At 40.9% G+C, this 18,437-nt stretch overlaps 1 protein-coding gene across 1 annotated transcript in view; it reads right to left on the bottom strand.

Moving 5' to 3' along the window:
• The window catches only part of SCUBE1 (signal peptide, CUB domain and EGF like domain containing 1), a 211,982-nt gene that overhangs the window by 9,570 nt on the left and 183,975 nt on the right, over nucleotides 1-18,437 (bottom strand). Inside the window, exons 10-17 of the mRNA XM_074159203.1 lie at nucleotides 18,101-18,217; nucleotides 13,450-13,572; nucleotides 9,932-10,051; nucleotides 8,232-8,324; nucleotides 6,608-6,724; nucleotides 4,097-4,255; nucleotides 2,811-3,014; nucleotides 1,239-1,400 (exon numbers count right to left, since the gene is read on the bottom strand). Coding sequence (XP_074015304.1) covers nucleotides 1,239-1,400; nucleotides 2,811-3,014; nucleotides 4,097-4,255; nucleotides 6,608-6,724; nucleotides 8,232-8,324; nucleotides 9,932-10,051; nucleotides 13,450-13,572; nucleotides 18,101-18,217 — 1,095 coding nt within the window. The remainder of the gene's footprint in view (nucleotides 1-1,238; nucleotides 1,401-2,810; nucleotides 3,015-4,096; nucleotides 4,256-6,607; nucleotides 6,725-8,231; nucleotides 8,325-9,931; nucleotides 10,052-13,449; nucleotides 13,573-18,100; nucleotides 18,218-18,437) is intronic.

Genomic DNA, 18,437 nt, shown 5'->3' with positions numbered 1-18,437 from the left:
GAGACAGAGAAAAGGGGAGAGCTGAGCAGAAAATCATAGTTGTGATCTGACAACAAACATTTTGAGACAGAACCATTCCGCAAAAATAATCAGAAGGGTTTCTTCTTCTTGTGCAGAACAATAATTCAAAGGCAAGCCTTGAAACAAAATAGTCTTTTTCCTCTAGTCGTTGTGCTGCTTTGGTCAGTATATTAGATTCAACCTTTATAAACTCAGATTTTATTTTAATTATCTATTCTTGTTGGATTTTGGTTATATACGTAAACATAACAAAGATGCACATGCATTTCAAGAATGTTTCTGCGACAGTTCCTTCATACAGTAAATCAGCAAAATCTACCATGTGTTTGGACTGGAGACAATAGAGTGGATGGGGAAAAAGTGGCAGTTTCTCAAGTGTCGTTCGTTGTGTGTCCACTCTAGATATCCTTGAAGAAAACATTAATGTAAATAACATGGATGAGTTTTAAAGTTACAACTCATATAGCAGATAGGACAGACGTTTTTCCAAGTTAAATAATTTATCTGCTATAAACCAAATTTTTCTCATCTGCAATAAAGTAAAGATAATAATTAACAGTTGGGTCTTAAAACCTTATCTTGATCAGTTACAGTAGGAGCTTTAACAAACTGAACTTCACAGCTCCCTTCTGAAACCAGGTATTATCACCATTATCATCTAATTTATATATAATAAAATTGAATCAGAGATGCTACATCACTTGCCAAAAGGTACAGTGAATTCAAGCAGCATTGAAGCTTGTAGTCATTAGCTCTGAGTCCAGCTTACAGATTCCTGCAGCATAACTATCTCAAAATTGCGATTGCTGCCGATTAGACTGTGTAAACTGCATCTCATGCAAAGCGTTAAATCAGCAGGTTCATTAGACTCACCAGTACCAATCCAAAGTACTCCATCCCTTTGGCTCACAATGTACCTGATGAGTCCTTACAAGTCGAGGTATGCCCAGATTCCATACCTGACTTGAAGCAAAGCGCTTTGCTTGGCTTGTGCATTTCCATACCGTAACTCACATTGCCAAAGCAGGTCCCATCTTCTTGTTGGCAATGTCAGTGGATGGAACAAGCCAAAACATTTTGTGTATCGCTTGTAAGTGCACAGAGATTTCTTCTGTTACCTTTACAAGACAGAAGTGTGGAAGGCTCTCCCCTCTTAACTCCATGCCTCACAGGCTGTGTGGCAACACCTAATCCTCTTATAATCAAATTGAACTTGCCTCCACATTCTGACACATTCCGGGCGCCCGCTACTCCCTGTCCATCGTTACTTGGGCAAGGCTCACAGGTAAGTTGACCTTCTGTGTCTTGATATGTTCCTGGCGAGCAAGGAACGCACTGATTATGTTCTCCGCTATAAAAGGTGCCCGTGCTGCAGGTAACTGAGAAAAGAAAAGGGGAATCTACATAAGGACTTTCATTTTGATCACATCGTTTGCCTTTATATCAAACATTTAGAGAAGATGGATCTCTTTGGCCCCAGTATTACAGTGGCATATATATTTTGCATATGGTATTCCGGGATCCTCACCTGATGTAAACAGGCCCATCTCCACTGCAGTCTAGGTCAATTTACATCAGGTTGAGGTCCTTCTTCTATTGTTTAAGCCATTAAATGGTGGTGTACTCCACTGAAGCATTTATCAGACATTATGTTGTTAATAAAGCTGATGCAGTCTTAAAACAGTATGTTGCAGTTTAACTAAGACAGTTGTGCATAATGATTGGGAAGTGATGTGAATTTTTAGTTTACACTAGGTGCATTTCTGTACTGGTTTTATGGAAGATGACTAAAAAAGTCTGTTGCCTGAGATCAGTTCTAGAGATTTCTCTGTGGGCAATGCATCACATGTAACATTTTATGTTTGTTGACACTCAAATACCTCAACTGGAGGTATTTTTAAATTTAGATGTGAATCCACATGCTTTTCTTGCTGCAACAAAGCACATGACTGCATTAAACGTTTTTCTCTGCTGGATATAGGTAGTTAAAATGTATGGGTTTCTAGACTAATACAGTTTCAATACAGTTTCTAAATCACTCTTCCTATGTGATGAAAACAGCCTCTGTACCAACTCATTAGAAGCACCTATTAGATCTGCACTTAACTACTTCTTTTTTCTAGTAAACCACTTGGTGTCTAAAAGAAGCTGGAAAAACAGATATACTGATTTTGAAAAGATGACTTTAAGTGATTAGCAAGCTTGCAGTGCTGAGAACTGCCATTAATAGATTTGTGCTAGCAGCTTGCCCCCAGTGAAGCACTAGAGCCTGATAACCTCAGAAAAGGCTTAAAGAAATTAGGTGTTTTACATAAAGTTAAAATAGATTTCCATAGATTTTTTTATTGGAGCTCTTGAGTGTATAATAAATATATCCATGGGTTATGGATTATGTGGTGGTGAGGAGAGTGAGAGAGGAGATATAAAACTAAATACACAGCATCTAAGCAAACACCATATTATTGTTTTACAGAATTGTAATTATGTTTTCATAAGATGCTGGGAGCCACTGGGAATTAATTCCCAACATTGCCTTGTGGCAGGCCTCAATACATACCAGTGACAGCGCAGGAATGTATGCATATATACACTTCTTTTGTTTTCCTATAATCATTTAATGAACCCGTTCAAAGTCTTATGAACCATCAGTGGCCCATGCACACATGCTCAGTAATACTGATCTAAATAGTCTGTTATCTCAGAGATTTCCTGCCTGGATCACAAGGGACAACTTAATTTTGGGTTAGTTGTTTTGAGGGATATGGCTGACCAGAGCTGATGGGACTTACCGCATTTTCCATCCTGCAGCACTTGCCCTGTACTGCAAGCTTCATGCCCTTCAGTAGCTTTAGCTGGCTTCTGAGCCACTTCATATTCTGTCCCAGAAAACTGAATGTAAAATTGCTGTTTATTAATAGATTTCCTCAATGTTTTGATTGCAGTTTGCAGCTTCTGCTCCATCCTTTTCCGAACACAGTCCATGTTACAGGTGTCTAGATGGGAAATGATAAGAAAACTAGAAGCAATTGAGATTCATGTTTAAAAAGAGATGCTTAACAAAAACTTTAGCCTGCACCGCACTCTAACACCTCTGTTTGCTTCCCTGTCTTCTTCTTCTTCTAATTGCAGAAGCAGTTCACTGTATTCAAAATCAGGCCGTTTAAAGGGACAAGATATTACACTGAGGTCCATCAAACCAGGTTTCATGGCATATAAGTGCAGACTGAGTACTGGCACCTATCTCTAGCTTTAAGAAATCCGGTTATACTGAGTGCACAGGGTGAGGGCTGCAGAAAGCGGCAGCGTTGTACTTCCAGATGTGTATTCAGTCTGCCACCACTACTGTTTCTGAAATTTCTCTGCCTGTGCTTTACTCAACTACCCAACTCTGTACCCAACTGCTTGACAGTTGATTAGGAAGTCTTCCCACTTTCCTGACCAAAATCTCTGAATCTCTGACACAAAGAAAGGTGCTTTCTGGCATGATTAGCGTTTGAATCACTTGGCTGGGGAGGAAACCTGCCTTTGAGGACTGATGTGTTTATAGAATTCAGCCCACATTTCCTTTGGCTGGATTTTATAGCATAATATTCCATCTCATGAATAACTTGAAGCAATTCTTTTTCTTCCTGAAGTTTGCTAAGAAAACACGAATTTTCCAAATGTATGATAAAAATGTTTGATTCTCAGACTGAAGTTTCAGCAACTTACATTTTGGAGGATGTTTATATCATCGTTGTTGCAGAACTTCTACCTAATCCTTACGTTCTCTGTGCATCAATTAGCACTTCTGCTGTTTAAAGAAATTAGACTAAATTAAAGTACATGACTTAACTCGAGGCTTTGAAGGAATTTTGCTGCAGGTTCAGCCTTTGTTCTTTTGGCTTAATTTCCTACCTGATTGATTCCTTTCAGTTAAGTCTCAGAAACTTTAAGATTGGAAAGGCTCTCGAACAAGGCTTGTACTAAAAGGTTTGTGTGGCATCTTGATGAAGTAGCATCAAAGAGATTCTAACAACACACCGAGGAACTGAATTCTGATTTCTCTCCACAGACAGACAGATCTTTCACAAACCTGAGACTTCTTCTGACTTCATCTCCACTTCAAACTCTGCGGTGATATGGGACACTTCTTTTGATGGTGACTTGCGGCCTCGGCGTTTTTTCTTGGAGGAATCGCACTTGAGATTCACAAAGGTCACCTGGCAGTTGTCTGTACAAGGGAATTGACCTCCTTTGCATAAGAGAAGCAACATAGAAAAGAAATCAAGTAGCAAAGAGGCAAGTGACAGGCTAATAAGCGATATCTCAGCTGGGTTATCATGAATGCAGTGATAGGCTTCATAACATTTCACATGCGTTGCCAAACACCTCCTCTGTGCAATTTTGGGTTTGCTCATTTTGCTATTGAATGCCAGAGGCAAAAATACAGTGTGGTGATGCTCAGCTAAACTGTGGTACCTCTAAGGCCTATAACTGCCTCTCTCTTTTCAGCATAAGGATTAGAAAGCTCTTTACAGAAATTAGTTAAGAACAGCAGTACTATATACAGTCATTTGATAGTTTAAAAAAGCAAGAGAGTAAATTTTCACAAATTCATAAGAGCAGCAGGCCTGGGCCTCTAGAAACTACCAGCTGGTATTCCATCTCTTTGAGCAACGACAATCAGCAGATATCAAAGGCTTTAAAAGCTTTTAATTGGGAGGTTAAGAAAATAGATTGGAAGGCTTTATCTGAGGGGAAATCAGAATAATTTAGGTTGGAAAAGACCCTTAAGATCATTGTGTCCAACCGTTAACTAACACTGCTGATTCCACCACTAAACCATTAAGCACGTCTACAGATCTTTTAAATACCTCCAGGGATGGTGACTCAAGCATTTCCCTGGACAGCCTGTTCCAATGCTTGAAAACCCTTTAGGTGAAGAAATTTTTCCTAATATCTAATCTAAAGCTCCCCTGGAGCAACTTGAGGCCATTTCCTCTCATCCTTTCACAAGCCAGAGGAACTGAGTGCCCTCATCAATTATGTGTAACCTCTGAGGAGAAAGGCCACAATCTGTTTGGGACACAGTCACATAAGCATCCTCTTCCTGTATAAAGAAATCTATGTGAAAACCATCCTTTCTGTGATAGGCGATGTGACTTTCAGGTCAGGGAGAAGTTTCTAGCACTCATGCCAGCAGAAGGATTTCATTCTAAGTGTGTGACTGTATGATATAATCTTACTGTTAGACCCAGAAGTTCAGATGACATAACAAACACAAAGCAAAGCAAGCAAAGGATGAAGAAATGGATCCAAGAAATACATTCCCATGGTGACTGTACAGACCAAAACCACCAACTTCTATGACTTTAAAAATGAGTCTGATAATCACATCTTATTAAAAGAATACAATACGTAAGGACATGGTAAGCATCTTGACAACCAAGACTTGTTTTAAACCAATACTTGGAAAATTAGAGAAATAAATCTCTAGATTGCAGTGTAAGGATAAAACGTGACTCTAAATCTTTAAAATATTAGCATTTTTAAAGGATAGATATTTTTACTCTTCCTTGTTCAGTGCTCTCGTATGATTCCACACTCACTGGCAATAGTGGTGGTAAGACACATTCACAACAGAGAACGTATCTCCAGTAGACTTTTGCTGTAAGTTGCTAAGTTGCTCTAAGCAACAATATGAGCTGTTGCAATTGCACCAAGATGGTGCATTAAAACCTGGAAAATTTTGAGTTAATATTAAATTTAAATTAACTCCAAATATTTCAAGCTGTGGAAATGCACAGCAATAACACCCAAACACTCTTTAATTGTCCCTGTCACGATATCAAGAGGATGGAGAACAAGAAATAAATGTCATGAAGATCTGTTAAATATATATCACTTTTAAAATCTTTTTTGTTTTTAACTTTACAAGTGAGGTCCAAAACTATTACTAATAAAAACCCATACCTAGTCATACAGAGTTTTAAAAACATTTGACTACTTTGATTCAGCCGGACACAAACTTTTTTTAAACTTCAGATTTTTGTCTAAATCCTCTAAATATTTTTTCTAACATCATAACTACTCAGTCCAACATAACAAAAGATCTAAGGCTGTGTAACATCAGATTTTGATTATAACTTTCCTGCTTAGGGCTGTCTTTGCTGCTGCAATGGGATACTAATCCAGCATAAAGCAAATGAATAGCTTTTGTTTTCTTTTATAAACCTCATTTGGGAAAACTAAAACAAATCAAACCAAACTGCCATTGTTTCATGTAACTTTGCATTGGTCACAGCTTTTTGTCTCAGGATATTTCTGCCATTACCAATGCCAGAAAAAGGATCAGCTTAATTCCAAACTCATGCACTTTTGAACAAGATTTTTCCAAGCAACTGGTGACATTTCAGTGCTGTCAGATCCAAACTCAAGGCGCTGTTCAGCTACAGCGTGAACCTTGGCCTGAACTTAAATTCAGATCCAAGTATGAAAACCATTATTTTTTTTCTGCCTGCAGTGTGAAAACAAAATAAGCAAACAAGCAAACAAACAAACAAAAAAATAGAATGCTGTTTACATGTTAGAAGAAACCACATACCTAGAACAGCTTGCTTCCCAGAATCTTTTGTTTTTTCTTTGCTGCGAGGCCGTAAATGGCATTTTGCATCTTTAATTTTAAAACGAGCTTTCTGCTTGATTGGAGGGGCTAACGAATCTGTTGATGTAAAGTAAAAAAGCGATCATTTGGGATGCAGAGGAAATGAAGTCTGGAACTTATTTTTACACACAGACTCAAAAGCCTTCTTGCGACAAAGAGACAGCCCAAGAGTTATGCACCTTGTGCAAGAGGATCCATTTCCATAAGTTCATTTTTTCACATAAGCACTTACTCTTCAGCTCATAAAGATCAATGAATTTGCTAGTATCACAGATGCTCTGCACATACACTTCCCCTCCAGCAGGCCTGCACATCTTGGTGGAATTTGGGTGAATTTGTCTCTTAAAGGTTAATTCCTACCTTTTTTTTCTGACTCTGTCTGTGACTTCCCATGTTACTTGGCTGTTGTTCTGCTCTTGCTTATGCCAAGCAGGAATAAGATTAATTTACTGGAGCTACGCTGTTGGCAGTTGAAAACAATCCAAAGGAAATATCTTTATTTGACTGCAGTCTATGGCTCGCAAGCTTTATTCTTCAGCTTTAAATCAGTAACATCTTGTGACTTTAAAGGCTGTTATACAGCCATGCACTGCTTAGAAAATGTAGCTGCTGACTGACTTCCTCACGAAGTCCATGGTGAAAAGGCTGGACTGGCCTGTCAGCCTGCTGCAGGCTGCCCATGGGACCCGGAGAGCCAGAGGGTGGTCACAGGTAAGTGCTGCAACATGGATCCCTCTTTCCTTGGAAAGGCCTTGCTGAACCAGGACTATAGAGGCAGCCTGCCCCCGTGCCACGGCAGCCACATCTGCTGCCGTGTTACCTTGCTCCACAGCATTGTGCCTCCTAACGCATTCCAAATATGTAAGAAATATGTGGTTAGAGAACTGGCAAATTGGAGAGAAGTACAGCAGGTAATGATACATAAAGTGGGCTGAAACTTCCCACTGCTGGATGCTGTTTCAGCTGCTTCTAGTTTTGCCAGACTTCAACAATTTTGAGCTGAACTTTTTTTTTATGCCGAGTATCAGCCTTAAGACATATTTTGAAATGTCTCTGCAAAAATAATCCAGCTATTTCTGAGAACAAGATGAATGAAACACAGTATGTACTCATAAAAGTCTCATAACATTTTTACTGGGAATCCCCAGTAGGAGGACCCGTGTTCCTAAGGAAGGACTTTGCAAGTGAGGGCTGGAACCCACTGTAGCCTTCTGCTCTTATGCTACTGATGGGCAACTCCGCCTCACTTCCAAGTCTGGGCAGAAATTTGCCTTGCTGAACTATGTAAAGTACAGTATTCTAAATATTTGTCCTTATTGAATATATCTCAAACCTCCACCACTCCTATACTGGCCTACCAGCACAACGCCACACCGGAGGGCAGCGAAGCACACGCCAGCCCTTGAGGAGAGGCTGCAGAAAAGCAAGTGTGCACATGATGAAACACAGGGTACCTTAATTCTGGCCTTGTGTAACTTGAGAGCTGTATGTCTTGAATCCCCCAAACTGTCTGGGTGACCCACCTCCTAGAGACCAAGGCCTGGGCGAGCAGGAGAGCACCTACCTGCGCAGCTGGGCAAGGTTGCGTTGCGTTTCTGCTGAGCCTTGCCTTGCTGGACGGGAACGCCACAGCTCAGCGTGTAGCTGTTCTCCGAATCTGTGGGGCACAATGCAGAGTCAGCACATGTGGCAACAGCCTCACAAAGAATCTGCTCTCCTCCTCACCCCAAGCATTAATGTTCGGCGCTTGAACAAATTTATTAATACTGTTAAATAAGGAGCCATTTCAAGTGCTGAACTTGGATTTTCAATGGCTGGAATAGTTTGCCAAAGTCTGCTGCTCCACAGTGTCGACTACAAATTTTGTTCCTTCCAGCACTGAAATGTTATGTTTTATAAACAACTTGGCATGAGGTTAGCTGTAAATAATTCCATGGTGCACAAGTAGAAACTATTTTCTGTTTGTCCATGGCAGAGCCTTTGTGCTTTGATCATCTCTATAATTCAAAAAATAAACAAAGTACTTTCCTAATAATTTTAGCTTCAGACTCTAACAGAATTTATTGGCAGGAACAAAAAATAACATACTTAGAACCTTAACAGAGTTTACATATTGCAGATAAAACTGTATTGGTGCATGCAAATTAGGTAAATGCATAGTTCTAGTAATCTCTGCTAAACGGAAAATAAAGTGTGAACAGCTCTATGGCACGTAATGCCAGGACTAACATGAAAAGTAGACACCCCTGTGGAAAACAATCCTGTGTCAGAACCAGATGGTGTATGAGAAAGCAATAGCAATCCCCCCACTCCACCTGCCCTGCAAAACTGTGTAGATGAAAATTACCTGTAGCAAACGATAAAAACAAGGCGGGTTGGGGGGTGGGAGGAGGGAAAGATGAAGTGCCTGAGTTTCTGTAAATAACACTCAGCTGAACTACTACCAGCAAAATTTATTAAAACGCAGCAACTGCAGCAACTAATACAGAGAGATCCTTTTTTGCCACACAGCCTCCTGAGACCTCCATTTTGCATGAGACAGCAAGACAGGTTCAAAACCATTGCTAGGTCATCCTTTGCTCCACAGTGCTCCTGGCTGAGCTGATGGAAGTTTTTTGGCTACCCTGGCTGGCGGGGGAGCTTCATCATGTGCTGTGGCAGCCACAGCATTAAATTTCCCAGCGTGTCCCACCCGTCCTCTCCTGCCACTGCTGTGCTTGCCAAGCTGAGTTCCTCTCAGGGGGACCCTCTGCTTTGGGATTTATTTCTGCTCCTGCTCAATCACACAGTTACAGGGTATTTCAGGTCATGATGCGGAGTTCATCATTTTAAGCATACGTCTGGATGGGCACTGGGGACTCTACTCAAGTTGAAAAACATAGTGCTAAAAATTAGCAGGAATTCACTGAAATCAACTGTTCATTTTTTCCCTCACGTTTGACATAGGAATTCAATACATTACAATTTTTCTTTTGCACGATCCTGGTTAAGGTGTATGTGTCTCTCAGGTTTTTGTTAGAATTTCCCCACCTCTGCAAAAAACACCTCAAATTAAATAACGAAGAGCAAAACCTCTAGTGTAACTGGCAGTCAGCTCTTCTTGTATTTAATGATGTGCATGTCTGACCCAATTTAATTTATAATGATCTTTTTGCTCATTTACAGTTGTCCATAACAAAAACTGAATGCAAGAATCATGAATACATTAGTAGAGAAAAATCAAGTCACATTCTAGACTTAGGAGAACAAATGCTTTGTACAAACCTGGAACAAAAAGGGTGTTGGATGGGCATGACAGGAAGCAGCTCTCTATGCCTCCTGTCTTGCTACATACTAGCTGAGCCTTGGGAGACGGTTTGGCATTCGGGAGACATTTCACCATCTCTGAGGAGAAAAAGAAAAAGAGATATGAAAAAAAATCAGACACTGCCCAATCCAGAACCCTTGTGCACCCACTTGCATACAACGGTGAGGAAAGGTAGAAGTGGCAACAAAGCAAAATCATGGGCTCAGACATTTCTGAAAAAAGCACATATTAGGGAGAAAGTATCTGGATCTGGAGCTTGGACTTGAAAATGAAACTCCTTCACATTTTTAAACCTAAACTGTAGATCAGCCTTTCCCTCCTGTCCTTCACTTTGGGACTGTTCAGGTCCAAATCTGCACTCTGAAAGGCAGGTGTCTCTGTAAATTGTGAGCACAATTCTGTGTGCACATCTTGATCTTAGAAGCCAAAAGTAATACTAAGGACCTGAGATGTCCTCTCCCCCCTTTTGGAGTCACAGCTCTCTGGCTTAACAGGTCAACTACCACACCATGCACAGGAGTCACCCTCTGTTTATTTAGATGACCACTAAAATGGTATTTTCCACTTCTCACTCCAACTCTTGCAGACTTTTTAACTTCAGCTCCATGCTCAAGCTTCTGGAAGTAGAAAACTTCCCAGCCAGGCAGAGGTGAGGCAGGACATGCTGGGATGGAGATGGATAGTCCCACTAGTCCTTTCAGCTGCCAATGAAATGCCCCGAGCAATGCTAGGATGGACACTGTGACACACAAATAGACATCAGCTATTTCTCATCAGCGCCCACCACACAAGGCACACTGTGGAAAGAGGAAATATCCAGGTTCTCCTCTTAGCTTCACGGCAGGATGAAGACAAAGTACTCTGCAGGTGTCACAAGCTGCTCTTCGTATTTGGGTAAGGGATGGTTTGTGTTTTACCTGAAACTACTTAAAGTTGTTATGAATTGTTGGACCAGTGTCTGTGCTTCACCCTGGGGTGACGGTATGCCACTGATAATTATATTCCTGCATTTATTTTAATTTGACATCTTTTGGGACTGAAGTGTTACTTAACTACATCTTTCTCCACACAGATGACGAGGTTCATTCTCAGCTGCAGCCAGCAGGTGCCATCACTACCTGCACTGAGGCAGCCTCACTGCTTCCCTCCTCTACCCCAGAGATTTAACCTCTGCACTGACTGCTGCCCAAGTGCAGCTGGACACCTCTTCAAGCAGATATTTCACACTGCATCAGCTGGTTAAATCTCAGCCAGGTGTCTGTAGAGTAGTTCTTGCATCAGCCCCGTAAAAAAGCCTCTTCAGGTACATATGCTGTTTCTCTGACTGTTCCTTGCTCTTTCTTCCACACATGCTCACCTTACAAGATGGACTTGGCTGATTCTTGTTTTGCTCATGGCTGACTCTGCTACTGCAAATGCCATTTTTCCTACCCCTCAGTTAACCACTTAGAGGAGAGATCAGAGCCGCAGCATCTGAGTCCAGTAGGAAGCAGCCAGACTGGTTTGGGTCTGCCAGAGTTTGGGAAGAGCCCAGTAAAACCAGGATGAAACAGGGCAATTCAACTGTGGTAGCTGGAATGAACCTTGCCTGGCTTGGCTTGAGTGCAGAGGAAGGGTCCCAGGAGCTACCAGCTGGCTTGTGTTCCTGGCCTCACTGCTGGTTAAATATAAATATATATGAGTCCCTTAAACACACCTGATGTTCACATCTCAAATACGGGAATAATCATCCTCCACTTACCTCCCTCCTAAGGCCTTTTATGTTGCTTTGGTGATGTTTTTAAAGAAATTATTTCTTTGGACTGAGGAGACAACATAAGCGCAAAGTGTCATTGCTGAGCAAAAGAGGATTTTGTTACTGCAAATGTCTCCAAATCATGTGGCATTCAGGATCATTAGATATCATTCTACTCCTTTTTATTGTGCTTTTATAACAATGTAGAATGCAGTTTCCTCTAAACAATGTTGGTAATAAAGGCAGGCGATCAGCAGGGAGATGACACTCATTTTAAGCCTCATTAAATTCATCAAATAAAACAGTGTACATCAATAGAGAAGGGTGTTCTATTTTCCACCTTCCAACTGAGTATTACAAATAATGAAGAGAAATTTACAACTATGAAAATATTTTCAATACAGCCTCTTACTATGGGAACAGCACTCTTAGTACAAAACTTCTGTGGTCCAACTATATACCAGACTTCAAAAAATTTTAGTCCCTGCTGTTAATTTACAAACTCCTTTCCAGAGGACTAACTGGTACATTGCAAGGGAGACCTAGTGGATAACTAAAAAAAACCAGAGTTAACCATTTCTTACTCCTATAGTACTCAGTTCTCTAGATAGCAGTGAAGGTAATACACATAAAGGTAAGCAGGAAAAACTAGGTAGTTAACTGTAGTTAGGAAGAAAACCAGTGGGAAAGGCTGAAATCCAACTTGAAATACTCACCCCCTGCCCTGCTCCACCTTGGTTATAAAGGGCTTTCTGTACTGTATCCGTACTGTTTTCCATATCCGTGTAATGCCACAATTGCATGGTCATGCAAGAGGCCAGTGTGGTGCTCTCTACTTCAGACTATAGTGCTTTCCCTCATATGTGCAGAGATTCCCTGAAGTAAGGTCCCCCCATTTCTTGTTCTGTCTTGCTCCCAAATAGGTATTAAGCATCGTCCCCAAATATATTTATGAGAAATTATTTGTGGGTAAAAAAAACAAAACCCAAACACAATCAAAACCCCCACAACCTAAATTTGACTATGAAAAACCTAGGTACGCCATTCCCTTTAAAAACATGAAACCAGAATTAAAATCTTACAGAATGGCTGCAGCCACGGCTAAGATTTCCTGTGCTCCAAATGTTCCAATGAGACCACAGAAAAAAACCCAAAAAGTCATCTACTAAAAGGATACAAAAATTCAGATCTGCCACAAATTAGGTGGCACTAGCAGCGTGAGTGCCGTAATTTTAGTGGTGTCAGGACTTGTGCTCCTTGCAATTAATAATTCTGACACAGCTAGTGTCAGTACTTTATATTAACCAGGACACCTTTGGAAATAACTTGAAAAACCGTGAATGTAGATAATAACCTGAATACCTAGATTACCCTTAGAGGGAAATAGAATTATAGCTGAGGTCACACAGATGGACAAAGGACAAATAAAGGACAAAACAATAGAATACATAAAACAATAATAAGACAACTTAGATTCCTGTGAATGGAATCGTAAAATAATAAAAAAAAAGTTCAACCCAAATAAAATCCAACATATTGCCCATTCTCTAATCCACCTGCCATTATGTTCTAGCCCCTGGACGCCCATAGGATCAGGTGTTACCCCAGTTTGTAAAATTAATTTGAGGATCTGTATTGTGAAAATGCAGCATCCCTTAGACAAAACCATGGGCTTTTCCACCCTCCTGGAGAACAGGAGCATCATCACAGTCATCTCTTGAGTTGGTCTCCCACACTTACCAACGCAGTCCTTTTTATTCCAGTGCAGTTTCTTTCCAGGTGGACAGACACACTCATAGCTCCCCATTGTATTAAGACACCCATAGTCGCAGCTACCATTGCTGATGCTGCATTCATCAATATCTGAAATGTAATTAAAGTTGAGAAGAGTATTAACCATAGGTACACATGTATACTGTGTGTTAAGATACTATGTGCATAAAGATACCTGTTTCTACTGTATCTTTTATATTTAAGTCTATATAAGCATGTGTTAATGCAGACAATATTCACATCAAACAATTTTAGTGCATATTGAATGTATTTGTCCTTAGACACGTGTATAGCTCCTACTCTCTCAAGAATTTATGCACACGATAGAATTTACTCACCAGGACTAGTTACACTGAAATTCTTGGAAGTACGCACAAGATATGAAACATGCTCAAAAGTCTCTACAGCATCTGGACAATAATGTATATTGCATTATATGGAAAAATGTCAAAGGCATAAACATCTGTGAGATTAGATCACTTTTGCATAACAGGGAGATAAATTCTCCATAGTGATTCACAGAGTTTGCTTCAGAAATCATTCAGATGAAGGAGGAAACTATATATTTCATAGGAACCTAGCAACTGAAATGTAGTTTACTTGGTCTTCTGCTCCTCAAATAAAAATGGAAGGTAAAAGCTTGCAAGAAGGCAAAGCAATTACTGGATATGTTATCACTGATATTCCACATAAAGTCTTTCAACTTTAGATACATTAGAAAAGTATTTGGTCAATATGAGGTGTACCCTTTTTAGTCTATCCAATCAGCATTTGTATACCTGTGCCGACATGGCCCATCTCTCATCTCCTCTCCTCCCACCACCAGAAAGGACGTTTAGCCATCACACTCAACAGGAGTTGTGCTGCCAAGTACTCACCTCTGGATCATGCTCGGGCACATTTAGGACACTAGATGGCACAGGCCGAAATCGTGAAGCAGTGAAGCAGATGGCAGCAGTGAACCATCAATTGCACATTGCTGCTCCAGACCCTTTAACTTACTAGTATAGCCATAACCTAGAAGCCCTTGCTGTGAACCACAGCCCTGTTATTTTAGGCACTACACTAACCTCAACAACAAGTGGTTTCTGCCCTTTGAACACAGCTAAACCGGTGGCGTTACTGTAATGGACTTTCACAAGGCACGCAGGTTGTGCCATTTGACCTATGTTCAAATGAGCAAGAATGACATCAAATCAACATGAGAAATACTGACTTGCTAATACTCTGGCTTAATGATAGGCCTCAAAACGTAACTGTAGGGAGAAAACTGCCACTTAATGTGTTTCTAAGGAAGGTCTGGCCATAAAGGCTCACAGACTGTCCAACTGCCCTTCCAACCCAAGCCTGAGCTCAGGCTTGAGCTGCGACTGCCATGTGCTCTGCACTGTGTGAATCCCTATGGTTTGCAGGAACGCAGTCTGAGTTCCAGCCGGCTCTCCCCAGGCCTCAGTTTTGGAGCCCAGTGACCCCATCTGAAGGCAGTGGGTGAGGTACAGGTAGGAGGTGAGGCTGATGAAGGATCGGGCTCAAGCACACACACAGACCCCGCACTGGGTCACAGGTGCAGGCCCATACGTATTAGCCAGGTTTTCCTCTGAAACCTTGGGGCACTTGATGGGAACGTGGGAGTATTTACCGGGGCAGATGCTGGAATCCAGAAAAGCCTTTTTTTTTCCTGATGCAACATTTTAGCCTGTGTGGTTAAGCAAAAATCTAGAAAGCATGGAGTACATGCATAAAAGAAACTGAGAAAGACACCCTAATAACATCAGGCATCTTTCTAGACATCGTTATGATTTTTGGGTCAGACTCAGGACTTCTGGAGGCCCTGGGTCAGCAGTTCCAAAAACTGACAAGGGAGATAGTCCCAGAAAAAACTTTTTCTGGGAAATTTTGTATATAATGGTCAGGCTTATGCTGAGTGGAATCTACTTGTGAAGCCATACTTTGAAAGACGTAGTCCACAGTGCTCCTGCCAGTGAGCTCTGGCTGAACTGTTCAAACCCGAGCTCTTGCTGTCAAGTACCTCAGCCCAGAACCAAGCTCCTGAAGAAGCAGCCAAATTCCCAAAGGCGTTGAACAGTCCTTCAGATTCTACTGACTTTCCTAAGCCAATACATACAGCAAGTAGGGCTTTACATAAACTGGTGGTGTTAGTGCTAGCATTGTCCTTCTAAAAGATTCCCTTACGACACAAGACTTTTATTACAATACATGCCATGAAAAGGATCCCAGAGAGAGCAACAAGGGTTGCCCCTCAGCATGGAAGGCCCAAACCAAGGACATTGCCACAGTTTATTAATTACTAGTAGATGGGAAGCAAGATTGAGAGAAAGCTTACCAAGAGGCAAACTTGCACCAAATCTTTTTGAAGGTTCTCATTATTTCTCTCCAGTTTTGACTTCTGCTCCGTGCCACATGGAAGGCAGCCAGGGTAAGTTATTTGTTCCACTGTAAACATCACTCTCCAGGGGCTGACTAAAACTAATGATAGGCCTGAGCAGCAAAGCTCAGGGCCTGTACAAGTCTGGATTCAGAGCTCTGATTTTGGATCTGCCCATTATGGAAAAAAAGCAGGAGGTTTGGATCTGGTTATGTTTTTGCCCACAGTTCAGCACTGAGTATTTCCAGTTAGAGTTTTTATCCTACTCCAGTCTTATTTAAAAGACTGAAGCTGAACTGAGGCAGAAGGTTATTTAAAGACTGAGGCTGAACCCCAAATTTTGAGGCTTTCCCTAAAAGAATACATACATTAAATCTTTAAGGAATCAACACTGAAACTGAGTATCAGTCTCTCCACACCCCATATAGCACAGATGCTCAAAACTTTCAGACTCTGATTTTGCTTTCAGAACTGCTCTCAGGCAGAGTCTTTTTCCAAGCTCTTTCCCTGGACAGACTCCTATTTCTCCACCTGCCCGCCTCTACTATACAGTGAATTCATTTGTTACTTACCCTGCTCTATAAAAGACATACTAACCTACACCTCCTACACCTTTCTTCCAAAGAGAAGCCAGCTAGAGATATTAACAGTGTCTCACATTAACCCTACAAAATCAGGTGAACTCGGCACTCGGACAGAAGTGAGAAGCTAGCATCTGTTTCTGCTGCATTAGCTTGCGTGGCACAAAGCAAATCACATGGGAATGGAAAAAAAAAGAGCCTTTAACTGTATCTTCTTGGCTCAGTCTGTAGCATGATTTACTTACGAATACATAGAGGACAACTCTTGCATCTAATATGCACTGCAATGCCTGCTCCACAAATTAACAGCCGTTAGGGTCCAACACTGCTCTCAGCGATTCCTGTAGCGTGCTTTCCCTGGGCTAAGTCTGACTCGGAACAGAACCTGGCCTGAATACATGGCTTTTGTGGATTTAAAGTCAGGGCTTTGTTTATAGTATGATGCAAGCTTTACTTAGTTTGTATCTTGAATAATTTGAATAATTAAATAATTAACTTTTAACCGTATTTTAACTAAAGAAACACATTTCGTTTTACATTTAAAAATAGCATGGAGAGTTTCTTTTGTGTCAGTATTTTCTAATAAGTAATTTAGATTCAGGGCTTTAAGGTTTTCTTATAATTTTGTCTTTTCACTTTTGTTTGTGTAATGCTGGCCTGATGGGTTAAAAGCATAATTCCAACTTAATAGACTTAACAAATCCCTCAAAAAACCTCTTTGCTCTCCTTTGACCCTTGTTCTGAGCACAGTCAAAACCTACCCCACCTCATTAAACATTCAAGCAGGAGACCACAGCGATACCTGGGGGTTTCAGCCAGGCCAGCGGCAGGCAGTCTCGTACTATGATACCCCTGCCAAACACTGCACTTAATTTGAGCGCTCTAAAATTCTCCTGCTTTTATCAAGTAGAAGTTGAACTTCTAATTTGGTCACTGTGGTAATACTGCCCTATGATGCACTTAAAAATATCCCTCTCCTGGATAACCAAACATTATAGCACCAATTCTTTCCGGTTATGCCAAAAAGGTTGAAGAGCTGAAGCAGCTCCACAGAAGATGGGAAAAAGGTATCCCACAGCTTTCCATTATGACTTTCACAGACAGTTTATGTCACAGTCTGGTAAGGACAAATACTAATACATCCAAAATTTGTAAACTTTGTAAAACTGACACCCTTCTCCCATTCTCTTTGTTGCTGAGCATTTGAAGCATTCCTGCTGTAAACACAGTTGTGACTAACCTCACTCCTGTGGAAGTGCTGATTGGTACCCTGCGCTTGTAAACCCTGTAAGGAAGCTTACACTGTACAGTGCGATGAACCTCAGCCATGAGGCTGCCTTGCGATGGCTGTGGAAGAATGGCTGCATCCACGCAGCAGTGGATGCAAGCGCCACAGCTGCAGGCTTCTCATCTATACTGAGGCCGCTATGTACCACCATCAAAAAATGCAAGGACGTTGTTTTTTATTTACGTTCTTCTCCTGGGAATGCTTCAGCAAATTCTAGTGATGCCCAGCTCATGCTATTTGAACTTTATTTTAACTTTATTGGTTTATCATCTTGAGTTCTAAAATCTTCAGCTAAAAGGATGTATGGCTCAGTAAACAGTTCACAAATCAAACAAACAGATAAGCAAAAATCAGTTTCCAAACCTCCACAGTGTGTCAGTCCATACAAGGTGTAGCCTTTATGGCAGAGACATTCAAAGCTTCCAGGGTAGTTGATGCAGGTGTGATCACAGGTCCTTTCGAAGGAACACTCATCTATATCTGAATTAGTAGAAAAAGCATTAAGAAATTAGAATTCAGTTAAACTGAATGTTTAGAATTTCACAATCATTTGCAGCATCTTGTTACTGATACAGTAGTGCTGTATAAAGAAAGGACTTGCAGGTACATGGAGAAAGGTCAGAAAAGATAATTTAGGAAATAACATGAAGACTGTATTATATACGTTCACCATTAGATGGCAACCTTTAACTTCTGATCA

Source organism: Numenius arquata, chromosome 1, assembly GCF_964106895.1.
Source record: "Numenius arquata chromosome 1, bNumArq3.hap1.1, whole genome shotgun sequence".
NCBI classification, from domain to species: domain Eukaryota; kingdom Metazoa; phylum Chordata; class Aves; order Charadriiformes; family Scolopacidae; genus Numenius; species Numenius arquata.
Note: the sequence above shows the minus strand (reverse complement) of the source record. Positions and strands in the feature narration are given on the sequence as shown.